This window comes from Onychostoma macrolepis, chromosome 02 (genome assembly GCF_012432095.1).
Source record: "Onychostoma macrolepis isolate SWU-2019 chromosome 02, ASM1243209v1, whole genome shotgun sequence".
Classification (NCBI taxonomy): domain Eukaryota; kingdom Metazoa; phylum Chordata; class Actinopteri; order Cypriniformes; family Cyprinidae; genus Onychostoma; species Onychostoma macrolepis.
The window spans coordinates 20,279,792-20,300,141 of record NC_081156.1 but is presented as its reverse complement, the minus strand read 5'-3'; the positions used below and the strand labels follow the sequence as shown (position 1 = coordinate 20,300,141).

Sequence of the window (20,350 nt, the reverse complement as noted above, 5' to 3'; positions counted from 1 at the left end):
CTAGTCTTACCCTCTCCAAACATGTGGTAGTAGAATTCAAATAGACACTCATTGCTGGCCTCTTTCATGGCAGGACTCTGTAGAGCAGCATAGCTGTTCTGCTCACCACGACTGGCTTCTACTGTCATGTACCAGCCTAAAACAAGTACATGTTTTTTTATTTATATGACACAGATAACAGCTGTAATAATAAGGGTTTTCATTGTAATTTAATTTATTCCAGTTCAGTTTGTTGTTGTCATGATTCAATATTATTGACTCATTAATGTCTTGATTCATTGCTATTTAGAACCAAAATGTAATTTGCATTTACAATTAACAATACAAAAATTTACTACAATTTTTTTTTTTGTTGTTGATGATATATACATAAAAAAAGTTTGAGAACCTGGAAAAAAATGTATGATGGTTTCCAGAAAAATATCAAGCGGAAAAACTGTTTTCAACTTTGATAATAATAATAATAAATGTTTTTTGAGCACCAAATCAGCATATTAGAATGATTCCAAAAGGATCATGTGACACTGAAGACTGGAGTAATGATACAGAAAAATCTACTTTGACATCAAAGGAAATATATATTTTTTTAAATATATTTCAATAGAAAACAGTTACTTTGAATTCTAATATTATTTCATAACATTACTGTTTTTACTGTATTTTTTTGATCAAATAAATGCAGCCTTGGTGGACATAAGAGACTTTTTTTTTTTAAATATACATATAAAAAAAACTCACCTACACCAACATTTTTGAATGGTACATGAAAAAAGTAATAGATTTATTCTGGGATAGTTGCCGTCTGAAAGATTTTACCTAACTCTGTGCCAGTAGTGTGGTCCACTGATGGTCCGGTGTTGGTGGTGGTTGTACCATTCTGGTCCCTTTCCCAAATGAACTGCCCAACACTGATATCTTTCCATTCACAGGTGCCTGTCTCGAAGTCACAGCCAACAAACACTCCACTTTCCACACTGATGTCTGAATGTAAATCAATAAAAACATTACCATTCCTCAAATAATGCTTTAATAATACAAAACTATTCTTTTTTTCAGTGAGTAGAACACACTGAGCTGTTTACCTTTACATGGCCCATTTGTCAGTCTAATGTCATCCACAGCGATGTAGCCTTCACTGCCCGTTTGAGCTTCTATATGAATCTGATATTCAAGGTTTACAAATGTTACATGGCATGATTACAAATTGATATAATATAATGGTAAAAGCTTTCCAAATAATAGATGGGTATTTCACACCTGAAAGGGTTTGGTCTCAGCTATAGTGACAGAGACATTTTTCCAGTTGCTCCCAGTGATCTGTGTTTCAAACAACAGTTCTTGCTCTGTTGCACCTGAATCTAATAGCACTCTAAGGATGCCAGGGTCACTGCCAATAGAAAAGTGCACCATAAAAACTGCATTAATCACACCTGACAGTCCAACAGTGGAAGAGAGGGTGTCTTTAGCAGAAGCAAAATGATGCGAAAAAAGCAAGAGCACACCTTCCATTCATATGGTACCAGAACTCAAAACAAGAGTCACTGGTTGGCTGGATCTTTTCTGATATCAGCACAGAACTACTTTTTTGGCCTTGCGTGTTCCTCTGAGATGGGCTCAAAAGAAACTTGCCTGAAAGAGCAACAGGAAAAACAATGATCATCATGTGTTGTGTCAAATCAGCTGTCCTAATATATCATTTGACTTGTGAAAAATGTTTGCAGTATCAACAAACATAATAGATAAAGGAGTAAACTCTCACCATCTGCAGTGTGAGTAGTGTAATCAACCAAAGGACCTCTGTAGTGACCGTCTGCATGAATCCAGTCACGTACATCTGTGACGCCATTAGCAACATTCACCCATGTACACTTTCCTGACTCAAAATCACAACTTCCTCTTGGGGAACATGCTCCAGTTTGAACTGAGACATCATCCAGAAGAACAAATGACTCAGAGTTTGCACTGAGCACTGCTCTGAATGCCAACTGTGTGTGAATGCAAAATCATGAATAAATGCAGAAAAAAACATATACCATACTGTATACATCTTTCCAGAAGTGAGGATATTAAAATGCTGAAACTGCATGTGTTAGGCAATTTTGTTTGTTACTCTGAAAGTAATATTTTGAAAACAGCAAAGGAAGGAGAGAACGAATCAGGTAAAGGTCTCTTTATGACCCAGAAATAACTAAAGCAAAAATAAGAACAGAAGAAAAGCAAATAATTTAGACCAGTTCATTTATTGAAACAATCTGATTCAATGATTTATTCACAAATTGCTACTTGGCTAGGGTGGATATCAAAATGATCAGTGAAAAGCAACTTAAAGAGATGCTCCATCCAAAATGAGGTTCTATCATGATTTACTCAAATTCATGTAATTCCAAACCATATGACTTACGTTCTTCTGTGGAACAGTTTGGGTTCCTATTGACTTCCACTGTATTTTTTCCATACAATGGAAGTCAAAGGAACCAAAACTGTTTGGTCACCAACATTCTTCAGAATATCTTCTTTTATGTTCCACAGAATTAAAAAAATCACATGGATTTCGGATGATGTGAGTGAGTAATGAGAGATCACAGAATTTTCAATTCTGGGGGAACTATCCCTTTAAATTTTGAAAACCTTCTCACTCAAAGCTATCGTATGGCTTAAAAATGTCTCCTTCGTGTGTGTGTGTGTGTTGTGTTTTTCCCAGAAAACAAAGCCATACAAGTTTGATGACAATACGAGGATGAGTAAATAATGACAGAAGTTTTATTTTACAAGCAAATACATATTAAAAAAAAGAAAAAACTCACTCTGAATTCAGAGGGAGATGACATAGTGACTTCTGCCACCTCCCAACTATTAGAAGATGCTCCAGAAAGAGACCAGAGAGCTGTACCCAGTTCCCCATTCAGAAGAACATGTACTGAAAGTGAATCACCTGAGCCTGCAGACAGCCAATACCTACAAACAGGCAAAACATCTCACTGAACATTCTGTAACTGATTGTTAAGGCTGAGACAGAGCTTAACTACAAATCTGTACCATAATGGACAGATACAAAATGATTTGCTTACCAGAACTGCACGCAGGACTCTGTAGATGGGCTATACTCTGGTGTCAGAAGATTTGAAACCTCTGGTTTCTCAAGTTTGGCTCCAAGCACAGCCATTGAATGGCCTGTTATGTGACATAAATACATCGCATGAGTTATTACATGACTAAAAACCTTTCACAACAAAAACGGTTGTTTACTCACCAAGTTTAGTTCTGTATGTATGGTCTGGATGGCCACTGCTGCCATCCATACGGAGCCAGATAGAGCTCTCAGTCACATCAGACTCAAAGCCACAAAGCGAGGGAGACTCGAATCCACAAGGGTCTTTGGGAGAGACGTCACAGAGGAGGACTTTAATGGCTGTCTTATAATGTCTGATAATTAGATGAGACGCTTTGACTCACTGTGCTCCACACAGGCTCCTGCAGTCACTCTGAGGTCATCGATAGCAATGAAGCCACTACCTCCTGCTGCTCTGTTCACTGAGAACTTCACCTGTATGAGGTGATAATTATACTTGTTGGTAAATATGTTTAATTGTGGATTGAGATTTAGATTGAGATTTCAGGAGGCAACTCTTACTCGATCAACATCTGCAGTACTAATGGAAACTTGTGCGTTCAGCCACTCAGAAGTCTGGGAGCCTCTTCTTGTCCATGTGATGTTTTCCATTGTTTTCTGAAACCAGCAATACTCATAATTTTACATGACAAAAATAACTTTTTGGCTTGTTTTACAGAAAAAATGCTTTCCATCACAGGAATAATTTATATTTATAATATATTAATATAATATATTAAGTATCATATAATATATTAAAATAAATTGTAATAATATTTCACAATATTGCAATATTTTATCAAATAAATGCAGCCACGGTGAGCATAAGAGTCTTCTTTCAAAAAAATATCACATTGGCTAATAGTTATTTTTAATGTTTTAAGTCATTTTAGTATATTATGCAATTTTGCCAAGAAAATTGATTAATATTGTGTCTAAAAGAAAAAATAAAACTACCTACTATAAAAAAGGAATTTTCAGTATATATATACTGCTATGCAATCATACATTTTCCCTAGCTACAGTATATTGAAAATACTCAGTATGTCTTATTTCTACACAGGATATCATTTTCATGCAATATTAATCTGAGTTTAACTTAAAAAAAAGCTACCCATCATCCAAATAAGTTTAGGATTCATAAGCAATGACAGCATTGAGACATTAAATTTTGAACGTACCGTCTCAACAAGCAGATCTAAGTTTCCAAGAGATGCTCCTATCATGTAGTACCAGAATCCAATACAGACATCAGTACTCTGAATTATCATTGGTGCTGAAATAACAGCTGCCTCACTGGTTTCATGTTCTCCAGCCATATTTACAATAAGATAAAACCCTGCAAGAGAAAAGATGAAGATGTATGACAAAAAATTACAGACTGATTTGCTCTGTCCACTAAAGGGTGAAAAAATGAATCTTACCATTGTTGTTTTTTAAGGTGTGGTCATATAAAGGTCCTAGCAATGGTTCTTTCACCTGTCCACCCATCTGATGGGTCCAGTCAAATCCATCATCTGTCTCCTGGACCCAGTCACATAGTCCTACAAGCAAACATCTGCAATATTTAGCAAACACAAACTCACAAATAGACTTGTATAGTACTCATCCATGTTTTGCTGATTCGCCTCTTACCCTCCTGAAAGTTGCAGTCTATTGAGGACGGAGGTGGAGAGGTGGGCTCGGTTGTGGGTGCAGGTGTTGTTGGGGTAAGATCAGAGCAGCGTGTGTTCCTCCTGATATAGATGTCATCCAAAGCAATGACTCCATCGTCTAAGAATCGACTCACGGCTTCAAACACAATCTGCAAACAGTGAAGTTTAAGTCAAATACTGTCAAGTTTCTGAAGTTGTGACATGTTTTTGTGTATCAGCCTCTCACCTGGTGTCGTTCAGATGATTTGTAGTCTACAGTGAGATGGTGCCACACATTCTGCTGATTGCCAGTTCGATTCCACAGACAGCGTAGAGAACCAGACTCATTTACATAAACTGCTAGTTTAAGCTTGTCTACAACAATAAAAAGAAAATATACAATGGAAGATATACTGTATATGATCTCAGTTTGCATCTTGATTGTATGTGTTTGATTTATTTATTTATTTAGCATTTTACATTGGATTAGGGTTGAATTATGCTAATATATTAACATTAATTGAAATACTTTTAAGTCATCTTGTGGCTGCTTTGGGAGTTTGCTGAGGACCCCTAGTGGGCCCCGGGTGCTTAGTTGAGAAACACTGTTTTAGATTATTCTAAAAACCCTCATTTCTATCTTCCAATAATTGGGAACAGCAACAACGACTGGAAGTAAACTGTTAACTGCTGTAGCCAAAGAAGGCAAAAGAGGTGTTTGTTTGTTTGTTTTTGCCAATATTATTTTAATAATTGTATTTATTTATTTATTTTTTTTTGCAGAACACTTGTCATTCCATCAGCATTAAAGTCCCTAATATTTCAAAGTCTAAAAAGCCACATAAAGCTCTCTACAAAGATGCTCACCTATGCTCCACATATACATGTGGTACCAGAACTCCAAACAACCTTGAGATTCAGGCTCCATCACCTCACTCTGAAGATGAGAAATCTGATCTGTTAATGCACTTGAGTCAAAAGCCATGTAGTGCCCTGGATAGAAGAGAACCAGTGGATGTCAGAACATAGTAGCAGCCACTTAAAGGGCTGTTAGACCTGAATAAGAGCAGCTGGTTTACTATTGTGGCACTCCAAACATTACAACCTTTTGGCACCTTTTACTTTCCTGTACTGCACATGTGCCTTTGAGTGAAATAATTACGTAAAAGGAGCATTATCCTGATACATACAGAATTAAGTAAGTGTTGATATTTACCCATGGCAGTGTTGGTGGTGTGGTCAACCTTAGGAGCAAATGAAGTGGCACTGGTTCCAGAGGTCCAGCTCCAGTCAACACTGGAGACATCGACACGAGTATTCGACCATCCACACGTGTCCATCTCAAAATCACAAAACCCTGAAGAAAATAATGTGCACTGCTTCATTTAGATGGTATAACAGTCACATTGTTGTCAAGTGCTTTGTGAGGTGAATAGATGTTAATAAATTACTTTACTGCTTCAAGGTCAGAAGCAATGTAATAATGTTGTGATTATGAAAGTTGAGAACTTACCATGAGGTGGGCAAGGGTCATTTAGGATAGTTAGGTCATCAATAGCAATATCATGCTTCTGATCATCTCCAACCACTGCTTCAAATACGACCTGTTATCCAAACAGAAAACCAGAGGCTGAGACATGACTAGATTGCATGAATGAAAGTTACACATTTGTTTGTGTGCAGAATTCAAGAGGTCAGAGTTTGGCTGGTTAGCTTTAGCACTTAGACCCTGCTGGTAGAGGCTATATAACTACACCTTTATGTGGGCAAAACAAATCTTTCTCCATTGACAGACATTCAAAAGTACAGTATGCATTCTGGGAAAATTAAAAAGTGGCCTGAAGAAAAGACTGTAGTGATATTAAATATCACTTGTTTAATAAAGTGTATAAATATATAACCACCTACACACCACTGCACATGCAGGTCAGATTTATTGGCCAATAAACATTATTGGGCAACCAGTACTTCCTACCAAATTACTGTATGACCTTGATCTTTAAAGTTCTTGTTAGTCCTCTGTCGTGTGTGTCATGTGTTCCCGCCTCTTGTTTCCTTATTTGGTTTGCTTCCTGTCCTTGTTAAGTGTGATTGTCTGTTATTCTTGTCCAGCTGTGTTTTTCTAATTATCTATGATTATCCTGTGTATTTATAGTCCTGTCTGTTCAGTTAGTGTTTGTCTGGTCTACTCGTTACTCCCCAGTGTTCCTGTCGGTGTCAACCTTGCCTTTCCTTGCCTGGATTCATTAAAGACTGTTATTTGAGTTATCCACGTCTCCTCGTTCCTCCCTGCTGTGTGCACCGTGACAGTTCCCAGTTAATATTTTTCTGCAGCGGCTATTTGCACTAAGTGTAAATGGTGATAGATGCTATTTACACTAAGTGCAAATAGCAATAGATGTTCTTTTTACACTAAGTGAAAATAGCAGCATTTTCTAACTATATGCTATTTACACTATGTGCAAATAGCTATAGATTCTATTTACACAATGTTAAAATAGCAAGATTTTCTGCTATTTATACTACTTATTGCAAACAGTGGCATTTATCTGCACCTCAGTATTGTAGTAATTATAAAACATTATGCAATAATAACGTATTGAGTGTAAATTATAGTTTTAGTTAGTGCTGTCAAATGATTAATCTCGAAAGTTTTTGTTTACATAATATATGTGTGTGTACTGTGTATATTTATTATGTATATATAAATACACACACACACAGACAGTGTATTTTTTGAAAATATTTACATGTATTTACATGTCTATATTTATATTCATATAATTTATTTTATATATAAATATATTTAATATATGAACATAACATATTTTTCTGAAATGTATACATGCATGTGTGTGTATTTATATATGCATAATAAATATACACAGTACACACACATAATGTCAACAAAAACTTTTATTTTGGGTGCGATTATTCGCGATTAATCGTTTGACAGCACTATTTTTAATTCAAATTATTAAATGGATGCCACCTTATTGGGACAATAAAGCCCTCTCTACACCTACCATAACCCTACCCGATACTTTATTTTCAACTTTTTGTTTATTTCCTTCATTTTTACTGAAAATAAATGCCTTTCCAATGCGATATGACATTTGAAAAGGGAGAAAAAAGTTTGGCAAAAGGCGGGCTCGAACTCAGCGTCAAAAAGTAGGCGCCTTTCCATCTACGCCACTGAAACTAATGCTGAACGAACGTCTTTTTTCACTCTAGACTACCTCAATCTCACGTTAGTGGGCTGAGTTAGTGTAAATAGCCTTTGCCAACAAGGTGTGCTATTTGCACACGATATTTTTCAGGCATTGACAGTGAAACTGTATTTCTCATATATTATATACTCATATATTTTATATATATATATATTATATAATATATAATATGAAGTATATAATTAGTATATATAATATGAAGTATATATTATATACTCATATATTATATCCTGTGCGTATGGCTCTACTTTTAAAAAAAAAAAATTTTAAAGACTTTTTGCCTTTATTGTGACAGGACAGATCAGAATTGACAGGAAGTGAAGTGGGAGAGAGAAAGGGGCGGGATCGGGAAAGGTCCTGACTCAAACACAGGACGCCCATTGCGCAACAGCGCTGTATGTCGGTGCGCTGACCACAAGGCTATCGGCGCCGACCTTGTGGCTCTACTTTAAAAGAGATATTAGCAGGATGGCTGTATGAGTGTGTGCACAGACACTTTTCATGTTTATATTGAATGTGCTGTTAAAAGCAAGCAGAAACCATAATCAAAAGCTCTGCCAACTGCAATGGGCCAAAACCTCCCAGTGATAGCCTTTAATTCCCATTTTAGCAAAATATGTAAAATTACAAAAAGGAGTACTTAAACACTTTTTACAAAATAAATATTTAAATCAAATAAGTACAGCAAGTGTTTAAAGTTAAACCAGTAGCCTGACAAAAATGTTTCATTTTACAAGGAGCTGGTCGCCACATGGAGGCTGACAATTGGAGATCACTTGACCATTTCAATACTACACTCTTCATGTTGTAACCACCCGATTGTTACACACTTTCACTCCTATTATAAATGAATCATGTCTGCCTGCTTGTAAATGAAATCTATCAGTAACGGAAAACATTTGTTTTACATTAACGCCGCTATTAGTAAGTCCCAGATGATAACATACTGTTAGCACAGTGCAATATTTAATAACATTATAAACTCATCTACTCGCACCTTATATGGGCTGTGAGGACTTATGATTGTTGCTCTGCCGTGTCTCCAGTGTTCTCCTTGATCTCCACTTGCACTCCACACAGGCATTTGAGATCTGGCACTGTGTAGCTCCTGGACATAGATGTTAAGAGAACCCACATCTTTACCATTCATGTGGTACCAGAACATCAAACACTCTCCATGCTCAGAGGTCGGTTGATTGACATCCGTCAGTATGCTGCCTCTGCTGCCTTTGGGGTACTTCCACAGCTTTGCACTCAGGTAAAAGCCTATGGATAAAACAACATGAATTATTATCACATTGCTGCTATTACTATGCTGTAACAAAGGTGGATATTTGGACCTTTATCAGTCTCTAAAGTATGGTCCACTGCAGGGCTGGGAGTGCCAATGGCCAGTTCTCCATTGGTTCGGATCCAGGCAAAATCAGTTGTAGGGTCAGGCTTCAGGCCACATAGAGAGCCTTGGAAGGTGCATTCTCGCTCAGCTGGACAGGACCCATTTACACTGCTTGACACCTGCACGTCATCTATGGCAATGTAGCCATCAGTGCCTTCCAGGATGCCCTCAAATATAAACTATTGGATGCAATGCATGAGAACACACGTACATACTGTATATATCCAAGCAGGTATAGTGAGTGCGATTTGGTACCTGAATTGGTTCTTCACTGTCTGCGAAACTTAGGTCCACAAAATGCCACTTGTTGCCTTGAGTTCCTGTCCTCATCCATATAAGCGTCTGTTTTCCATTAGCATGCTTGGTGACGAATTTGAGAGAGCCTTCGACAGTCACAAGGATTATTATAATTGTACTGTAATTATTATAATGCATGTAAATATGTACATGTAAATAATAACATGCTTTAACAGAAATATGTGTTGTCTAGCTTTGAATTGTAGACATAAAGAGCATAAACAAAAGCTTTATATCTGACCAACACAACAAATTACCGATTTTGTTTCGTGAAGATTATGTGTTGATAAATAAAGGTGGCACAGACCTTTATTTGTGCAAATGTGTAAAGAATTTGTGGTCAGTATTAATGTCCATCATTACTAAATTAGAGCTTATTAGTACAGACTAATAAGTACCACAAACATGAAATCAATTTTGACCCTATATACTTTCTTGTACATGTTTCAATCATTGTGCATCATTTCTTAGATTCTCCCATGAAACATCCACTTTACATAATCCAAGCAATTGCTGATGGAATAAAATCAGTTCCCACTCTATACTTCCTTCATAAAAGAGCATGATGAGAGATTCCATTTTAACTCACCAATCCTTCCACCGTAGATTAGATACCAGAAGCTGACACATTTGGCCTGCTGTGGAAAACTGATTAATCTGGCTGTTTTAGGTGGTTTGGAGGACCGTTGTTGTGCTATGTACATAAAATAACCTGCATGAAACAAAAAAATATATATATATATATATATATATATTTGTTTACTTTAAAGTGAGATTGATACTCTCAGAAAGTAAATATTTTACAAATAGTATGCCTAATAAATTATTTTAAAAGAGAACATTTAGAACCTTCTAACCTTTAAACCAATAAAGTAAGTTTTTTTGTACAGTCTAACAGTCATGCTATGAACTACAGATGTACGGTGGCCGGGAAGTGCAAAACAACATTACAAAGTGTGAAACACTTTTACGAAGCTCGAGACAAATTTACATTTTGGAAAACATTTTTACATATCATAAAACACAATTACATGGGAAAAACACTTTTACCAAGGACGAAACAAATTTACATTTTAGAAAACAAATTAACAAGACGCAAAACACTTCTACCAGTCCCGAAACAAATTTACAATGACAGATTCTTCACGGAAAGGGAATGTACCACACACCGGAAGTGACGCAGTGAAAGGTGTTGTTGTTGGTGAGCGGGTAAATTCGTGTTGTGGTTGTGGAGTAAATGCCGTAAATAAAGTTTATGGTGACCGAACATGGACTGCGGCCGAGGGATGTTTTGCCCGTTTTGTGGCAAACACATGAGCAGCTTAAGGCGGTTTTGCTGTACGTGTGGTCGGTGTTTGGAGTTTCTAAAGGATGCGAACCAGACGGAAACACAGAGGACGTCTCGACAGCCGGACAGTGTTAAGCTGCTCATGTGTTTGCAACAAAACGGTAGTGATGTGACGTTCGACACCGAGGCTTCGTAAAAGTGTTTTGCACTTCCCGGCCACCGTACTGATGGGATGAGGTTACAGAAACTTACAGTATATCAGGCAAAATTATGTAATTCAGTGTAATTCACAATAATTTTAAATAGTTTACTGTTCAAATGTTTGAGGTCAGTAATTGTTTTTTTTTTAAAGAAATTAATAGTTGTATTCACCAGTAATGCACTTGCAACTGATTTAAAGTGACAGTGAAGACATTTATAACGTATTAAAAAATTCTATGTCAAATAAATGCTATTATTTTGAACTTCATTATTCATAAAAGAATCCTGAAATGATGTATTGTGATTTGTCTAAAGAACTAGAAGACTCCAATATAAATAACCCAACAGAAAAAACACAGGATACATTAAGAAAATATACATTTCAGTTAAACAAATTAATTAATAAACATACCCAATTCCTAATTCAAAGGCTAAGACAAGAAAACTTCCATCACAGTAACAAATCTGGTAAATATTTGGCAAATCAAATCAAACATAATAAGGAAAAAACTACAATAGCAGTTATTACAGACACAGCAGGGAAGTCCACCAATAAATAAATCAAATTTTTCAAAATTTTTACAGTAAACTATATTCTTCTGAAAAAGACCCGACTCAGGAAGACATCAATTCATTTCTCAACAATATCAACCTACCTCAACTTAGTAAACATCAAATAAATACTCTTGAATCCCCGTTAACAGAACATGACTATTTTAAAGCCCTTAAACTCATGCCGAACAATAAAGCACCAGGTCCTGATGGATTCCCTGCTGAGTTCTACAAACACTTTTGGTCCATTTTATCACCACTCTTTATCCGAATGATAAATGAATCAAAAGAAAAATCTAAACTTTTAGATAATATGAACACAGCCACAATTTCACTCCTTCTCAAACCCAATAAAGACCCAACACTACCGTCAAGCTATCGTCCAATTTCCCTAATAAATGTAGACATTAAAATCATCGCCAAAGCACTAGCCCATAGATTAGAAAAAAATCACACCATCTATAATCCATCCAGACCAAACTGGTTTCATTAAAGTTAGACTTGCATCTAACAACACATAGACTTTTTAACTTAATGCATTATTCATCAATTCATAAAGTCAAAACCATCATAGTCACTCTTGATGCAGAAAAAGCCTTCGATAGAGTAAACTGGAAATTCCTGTTTTCCACATTAGAGAGGTTTGGTTTTGGGGAGTCATTCATTAATTGGATTAAAATTCTATATACATCACCTTCAGCCACTGTCATCACTAATGGACTAACATCACATAGCTTCACACTGCACCGCGGGACTAGACAAGGATGCCCACTCTCCCCCTCACTTTTCACCATTTTCATTGAACCATTAGCAGCAGCCATCCGTCAAAACAGCAACATAAAAGGAATTCAAACACTAAATATACACCACAAAATAAGTCTTTACGCCGATTATATATTAATATATTTACAAGACCCTCCATCATCGTTACAAGAAACGATTAAACTCATTGATTCTTTCTCAAATATTTCTGAATACTCAATCAACTGGAGTAAATCTGCTATACTTTCATTACATTCCACCAGTTTTGATGTGACATCCCATACACCACCAATTCCTCTGTGCACAAATCACATCACATATCTGGGTATTAATGTTTCCCCAGGCTGTCAGAGCTGTTTGGACTCAACTACACTCCACTACTTAAAACAATAGCCGATGATCTTCAACGCTGGATGAACCTACCACTTTCTATTATGGGCAGAATATCAGTAATTAAAATGACTATACTCCCTAAATTAAACTATTTATTTACAATGACACCAACACAACCCACCCTTGCCTGGTTTAAATCACTAGATTCAATCATTACCAAATTCTACTGGAAAAACAAGACCCCAAGAATTAAATTGACTACCCTACAGAATTAAAAACACAAGGAGGACTGGAAGCACCGCATTTTTACCACTACTTTTTGGCCAATCAGCTCCAAAATATACACAAATGGATTCACCCTAACCCATCAGCAAACACATGGCTAGATGTTGAACAAACAATTTGTAAGGACATTAATACTTCAGATTTACCCTTCTACAATCAAACAATCAAAGAGCATCATTGTTTTAAAATGCCGACAATAGCAGCAGCTCTGACAGCCTGGTGGAAATGCCATCAAATCACAAACTCCCCTCTTGCACCATCTAAATACACCCCGATTTGGAATAACCCAGATTTGGCATCTAACAAGAAGCCACTTAATTTACGCACATGGGCAGAAAAGGGAATCACACAACTTCAGCATATCTTTCATCATAATAACCTGGCATCATTCTCCCACTTGGCCCAGAGATACGGCATTGGGAGCAATTGTTTTTTGGAATACTCACAAATCAAATCATCAATTCAATCAAAGATCGACACTAGGACAATTGATCTAGACCCCCCCAATATCAGCACTAATTAATATATCTTCAAAAAAACTACTCTCCAAAATATACAGAATTATATCAAAATCAGACAATACATTAAGTCTACCAAATGTTAAGTGGGAATCAGAATTATCTATCACTCCCGGTGCCGCCTTCTGGACACAAAACTGCAAAAATATTTACTTCATGACGGAAAATGCCAACCTTCAACTAATACAATATAAAGTACTTCATAGATTTCACCTTACTGGACGAAAATTATTTAAAATGGGTTTTACTTCAGAAACATGCTCACATTGTACACAAAACACCTCAGACACCTATCTTCACGCCATGTGGCATTGCACCCCAGTTAAAGATTTTTGGGAAAACGTTACTGAGTCACTATCCAACCTTATGGGAAGTCACATCCCATTATCTCCCTCCCTCTGTATATTAGGTGACATATCCATAATCAACCAAACGATACAGATAGTAAATTACTCCTAGTGGCTCTAACTATCCCCAAGAAAACTATCCTCATGAACTGGAAATCAAGGAACACCATACATATTACATCTTGGAAAAACTTACTACTAGAGTACATCTCCATGGAAAACCTGTCAACTTCCACTCAAAATAATACAATAGAATTACACCCCTCTTTGTTATCTCTTATAAACTTCCATCAATCATGAATCCGTTGACCTTCTTTGTCTGAAGCCATCCACAACAACACACCATTCATCAATATCTACACAAGATTTGGGGGAGGGGGGTTAGGAGGAGGTCGCAACAATGGCTAATATCAAACTAAATTAAAACTTATGAAAGATTAAACTTGTTCATTTTATTATTATTATTATTTATTTATTTATTTTCTTTCCCTATCCTTTCTTTCTCTCTTTCTGTTCTCCTCACTTTCGTCGTATTTTTATTTTAATGTAATTTTGTTTTATTTATTATTATTATTATTATTATTTATTTTTTTAATTATTATTATTATTATTTTTTTATTATTATTTCTTCCTTCCTTTTTTTCTCTCTCTCTCTCTCTCTCTCTCTCTTTCTTTTCTTTTCTCTTCTCTTTCTATTTTCATGCCTCTGGGCTTCAGTTGGATATGGCATCTCAGGTCCTGCCCTGTTTGGGTCGGTTTAGTGGTTGGTGGGTGTGCTGTGGGGCCGGGAACCTTGTGCCTTCAACCTGTACCAGCTTTGCCCTGGTTTTCTTGCCTCTGGCAGGTCCGGCACTACATGCCTTGCTTATTTTAATGCATCACTAGACGATATACACACATCTATTTTAAAATAAGTAAAGAAAAAAAAAAAAATGCATGTATGTATATCAGACACACACACAGGGTAAGTGAGACGTGGGCATGGGGGCCTGGACTTTGCACTGGGCTGATTCCACGCTGCACGTCACACTTTTTCAGTGCATCATACACTCATATACATATGTAGGGTAAGCGTGGCATGTGAGTGGCGGCCAGGGGTGGGACTTTGGACCTTGTGCCCCGCAGCACCTCTCCTTGATGGCTCGTTTTTGGCATAATTTATGCCTTATGCATGGAGGACCCAGAGGCAGCCTTACAATATCATTCTATTTATAGCTTTATTACTATTATTACCATTATTATTTCATCATTACTATTACTAACATTATTATTTTTATTATTATTATTACTATTTGTCCTCCTCCTGATTCCCCAACCACCCCCTGTCTCGGATGAATAAGTTTATTATCGTTATTGCTGCTACTATTACTATTATTACTTATCACCTTCCTCATCCTCCATCCTCTAATTTTTGTTATTACTGTTATCATTACTATTATGTTTTTTTTTTTTTTTTTTTGCTATTGTCATGTCTGTTATACTTTCTTTTATTTATACTTCCACCCCCAACACCCAGTCACACTTACGCAAACACACACACACACACACACACACACACACTCACTCACTCACACAAATCATGTTGGCTGTCATGTATGTTTTGTTGACCTTGGTTATTTTGTATTTGATTTGTTACCTGTAAATAGTATGTTTGTTTGCATAATAAAAAAATAAAAAAAAAATTCAGCAAAATGTTTCTTGACCAAATCAGCATATTAGAATGATTTCTGAAGGTTCATGTAACACTGAAGACTGGAGCAATGACTATTAAATTTTCAGCAGGAATACATTACAGTCTAAAATATACTAAAATAGAAAACAGTTATTTTAAGTTGTAAAAAGATTTCACAATACAACTGTTTTTACTATATTTTGATGAGATGATTTGATGAGCATATGAGACGTCTTTCAAAGTCTGTAAATATATAAATTATTATATGTATATCTACCAGAACCAGTGGTGTGATCATGTGTAGGTCCCTCATAACCAAAGGATGGGTTCTGTCCATGTTCTCTTTTCCATTTGAGGTCAGCTGACTGGTCATGGTACCAGGAACAGGCGTCTTTCTCAAAGTCACAGCTGAGCTGGTCTGAACCTGCAGGAATGTCTCCCTCTGCACAGTCTGTCAGTGTAATGTCATCCAGCATGATATCCTGATTTCCAAAGAATACAGGATCCACAGAAAATTCAAGCTGTGGTTTTGGAATTGAATAAGAAATCATTAACAAGTGAAGAACAGTATCTGCAAATAAATCTGTAACACTCTTCAAATTAGAATATCCCAAAAATCCCCCCCAAAAATGAACATGATTAAGATGACTCTGCATGCAGTGCATTACCTTCGAGCCCAGTGGAAGATTACCAATTAACAACGAAGCATTTTCCCAACCGTCAGTCTGGCCCTTTTTAATTGACCATAACTCTACAGTTGAAGTGCTGCGGATCAAACTCAGGGAAAAGTAGGAAGAGGTACTTGCAGCATCATGGAGATGATACCAAAAGCTGAAATATAAAGTTTCAAAGCTGTTCTCTCATTCTTAAGCATTTAAGAAAAAAAAAAAGGAATAAAAGAATGAGAATCTGACTAAAGAAAAAATTATTATCCAATTAATCCATTATTATCCATAAAAAATCCAATGTTTAGAAGTATATTCAGATAAACATGCAGCGAAGCCTTGACTTAAAATGAATTGTTTGTGCTGCTTCTGCACCTTAACTTGCATCCGAGTGCAGCGGCCCTTGGAAGTGTGTGCTCCAAAATCGCTTTTGACAAAATATCTTGATTATCACCTTCTACATGCATAATTCCACCTATAAATAATACAGAAATCTAAATATAAAAACTTCACATGATATCAAATCAAGTCTAATGATTGTCCTAGTCCAAAGGCCTACCCCAAGGTGATCCTGTGGTATGGTCCCCACCAGGGATAGCACTGACGTTTGCCATCTCCCGTCGCCATTTAAACTTATCATAGCTGGAGTCATTCCATCCGCATGCATGTTCCTCAAAATCACAAGAGCCTGTGAGAAAGGATATTTCTTATATTGTGAATTTAGTATTACATTGTAAAGCTATAATTTTCCATTTACTTGCATGCAGTTTTATAGGATTCTATAGTTTTCATATTGCTACAAGACAAGGACTGTATGTGTGATCAGCAAGGGAAAATATAATCTGATGTAATGAGAATAAGGGTGAAAGATATAATACAGTAACTACCACAGAACTCTTCATCTGATCCATCTGCACAGTTGGGGTGGAAATCACACACTTGCTCCATGGAAACACAGTCTTGAGAATCAATACATTGGAACTGTTCATCAGGACAGGAAGCCAAGCCCATAGAAGCTGCTTATAAAATACAAAATGTATAGCAGTGAAAAAAATAATGAAGTACATTTTGCATTCTGCATTCTTAGAATTCTATTGTATTAAAATTTTGAGAGCGATTAATTGTCCGATAAAATTACATGCACACATAAACATTTAGAAGTACATACTCATTATTTATCACTAAATTCTAATAGAGAAGTCATCAAAAGCATGAAACAACTGGGAATTATGTAGCAACCTTTGCCCTGATCTCACGACTGCACACTCTTGGTATATCTCAATCTCAACGCTATGCTACTTGGGATATCCTGAGCACTTTGCTTCCTTTACTTCAGTTTCTAGTCTGATTCAGTTCTTTTCCACAGATATTTTAAAATATTCCCAAATGAAACACAAATTTTCAAATTTTTGACTGCAACCTTGAGGAATATTAAGGAAAGAATTTCATAGAACCACACATTATGCATGCAAAATAATCATTACAGAACGTGGATGGTCCTGATGACCTTCCTGACCTCACGGGTTCAGAGGAAAATGAACATCAATCTACTTCATTGGAATTTATATAAAAAGAAAACATCTGGCCTCACCAAGCAGCAGTAGAAACAATCTTCTCATTTTGAAGAGAACGTGAATGAAGAGATTCTCAATAGGCTACTGTTCCTCCAAATGTCTCTTGTGGAGCCAGTGGAACAAGTCACAGAGACTAGAGATCATCCCTTATGTAGATAATTTGTAATGAGGGATGCTTATCAGTGTTTTAAAGTTCAGCGGACCCAACAACCTCAGATGTAACTTTTCACCTGCCAGCTTTTTATTACTTCCTGAGGCCAGATAAAAAAGCATACTGTACAGCAGTATTACAGTCCGTACTAATGGCATTCAAACAGCTGTTGAAAATTGGTCCTTATTGTTTCCTTTGAGTAATCTGCTGAGAATAATCCTTTATTTCTGAAATTTATATGCTGATATATCTAATATTATTATATATCAAATATTTCAGAAAGTAAAATAAATCCTGTAAAGCAAACATTTGTTTCATTTGTTAAAATGGTAATGAAAACAGCCTCTTTAAGACTTACATAACTTTGAATTCTGCTGTACTCCATGACATTATGGTTTACTGCACTAACCGTAAGATCCGAGTGAACTTTTCTCTAGTACCATTATAATTACATCAATAGTCTACACGGAAAGAATGAATGCATCATGTGCTAAAAGGTTAAAATGCTTTAAGTCATGCAGGATTAAGTTGCACTAAATAAACTAGATACAAGTAAAAAAGCTCAGAACTGGTGCAGAAATATGCCCTACTTTGGGCCTTTGTAAAGCACAACCATGATTTCAACAGACACTATAGAGATGTTGAACAAGCAGCACTAGATACTTGGAAGTCTCACCTCAGTAATGTGTCAAGGGGGAAACTAGTTCCAAGAAACAATAAATTAAAGGAATCTTTGAACATAACTAATTGTAACCTTTGACCTATCTTAAGCTCCTTGACACATTAAAAGGCACAGCTGGTGCGACTCCAATAGATAGCTTTCTTCTGGTATATATAGTGCCCTGCAAAAGTATTCACACCCCTTCTTTTTTTTTCACGTTTTGTTATGTTGCTGCTTTATGTTCAACTGCTTTAAAAAAAAACATGAAAAAAATTAAGCGGTATGAATGCTTTCACACGGCACTGTATATACAAAGCACAAGGGGGAAAAGAGGAAACCCACGACCACTAGTGGTGGCTGGGGAAAATTCCCAAGTTCTCATCACTGTCAAATTCACCACAACTGGTTTGCTGTGGGAAAACAACAACAACAGTTATTTTCTATAAGGGAATGTAAAGGTAGTTTATAAACTATTTAAGGTAGATTGTATAGGGGAAGTTGGTAATTCTTGTTATACGTGCAATTTTATGACCATATTAATGAAGAGAAAATATGGAATATTTAAACTAAAAAAAAACAAAACACAAAATTAAGTATAGAAGATGAAATAGGTGATATAAAATAGGTAAAATTGCTTCCTTAATCATGCATAACTTACTCAGATTCTGGAAACCAATTCTGTTCTATTTCCAAGTCTCTATTTGTAATTTTCATAATAAATTGAGAAATCATAAGGTCAGACTACTCAAACAAACAATTCTGTGGACATTGTGCAATACACTTTCCTGCGACACACAGATCATCAATGCCAGCCAGTCACTCTGAGTGTCCCTACCCTGCAAACTCAGCACAGAGGACATAAAAACAGATGCGTTTGGAATCACTATAGGAAGCGAGAGACAGAAATGAATGATTATGTAACTCCAGACAAAAAAGGAAGTGAAAATTGCTTTCCTTCATCAACCTTCCTTATACTTCATGAGTCAACTCCACAAATCCAAACACATGGAACCACAAAGGCTGACCACCAGTTTGACCTAAGAGGTTATTAGAAAAACTGCAAAGATGGCAAAAAAAAGAGACTACTTTGACTACTTAAAACTGTTATTTAGAAAACCATTTCAAGGAACTGCAATTTTACTCACTTGCCTAGACACAATAGTGAATTTTATTTAATTAAATTTTTTATTTTTTTTTATAATTAAACACCTTCATATTTATCTAAAACACAAAAATGGAACCAAGGTACTGAGTTTATTGGACTTTACCGTTACTGACCATTATCAACTATTTAAATTATTTTTCTATTTATATTTTATAAGTGCATATAAGACTTTATATTTTCTGTTGCCATGAAGATTGTAATTGTTGCTGGGCTTTGGGATGTGCTCAGCTTCTCAAATAGGCCTAAGGAGGAATAGTCCAGCCCTGCCAATCACACCTGCCTTCAAGAATGCATGTACACCACTTAAATCCAGGAACTTGTGTCAAGGTAAAATCATGGCAGTGACCATGATGATATTCTTTATGATGCTCATTATACATTCTTTCCTTATCAATGCACATTTAGACTGAGATTATTTGGGCAATAACACTTGCAATCATGCTGTGCAATCCACGAGGCCCCAGATAATCACAACCATGATGATATCGGCTTGGGTCAAGTGGAACAACA

The 20,350-nt window shown here is 36.2% G+C and overlaps 1 protein-coding gene across 2 annotated transcripts in view; it reads right to left on the bottom strand.

Annotated features, from left to right (window-relative positions):
* Positions 1-11,157, bottom strand: part of si:ch211-106h4.4 (MAM and LDL-receptor class A domain-containing protein 1) — a 28,629-nt gene extending 17,472 nt beyond the window's left edge. Inside the window, exons 1-23 of one of the 2 annotated variants that reach the window (XM_058746205.1) lie at positions 10,737-11,157; positions 10,256-10,378; positions 9,625-9,752; positions 9,314-9,548; positions 8,971-9,239; positions 6,257-6,347; positions 5,960-6,100; positions 5,611-5,736; positions 4,991-5,118; positions 4,745-4,913; positions 4,534-4,653; positions 4,291-4,448; positions 3,632-3,727; positions 3,454-3,544; positions 3,251-3,373; positions 3,069-3,171; positions 2,805-2,955; positions 1,760-1,985; positions 1,503-1,629; positions 1,258-1,387; positions 1,083-1,161; positions 817-981; positions 11-136 (exon numbers count right to left, since the gene is read on the bottom strand). In XM_058746205.1, coding sequence (XP_058602188.1) covers positions 11-136; positions 817-981; positions 1,083-1,161; positions 1,258-1,387; positions 1,503-1,629; positions 1,760-1,985; positions 2,805-2,955; positions 3,069-3,171; positions 3,251-3,373; positions 3,454-3,544; positions 3,632-3,727; positions 4,291-4,448; positions 4,534-4,653; positions 4,745-4,913; positions 4,991-5,118; positions 5,611-5,736; positions 5,960-6,100; positions 6,257-6,347; positions 8,971-9,239; positions 9,314-9,548; positions 9,625-9,752; positions 10,256-10,370 — 3,097 coding nt within the window. In that variant the 5' untranslated portion in view covers positions 10,371-10,378; positions 10,737-11,157. Of the gene's footprint in view, positions 1-10; positions 137-816; positions 982-1,082; positions 1,162-1,257; positions 1,388-1,502; positions 1,630-1,759; positions 1,986-2,804; positions 2,956-3,068; positions 3,172-3,250; positions 3,374-3,453; positions 3,545-3,631; positions 3,728-4,290; positions 4,449-4,533; positions 4,654-4,744; positions 4,914-4,990; positions 5,119-5,610; positions 5,737-5,959; positions 6,101-6,256; positions 6,348-8,970; positions 9,240-9,313; positions 9,549-9,624; positions 9,753-10,255; positions 10,379-10,523; positions 10,619-10,736 lie in introns of those variants that run through there. The other variant, XM_058746213.1, reaches the window with a different exon arrangement.
* Between the last annotated feature and the right edge of the window lie 9,193 nt (positions 11,158-20,350).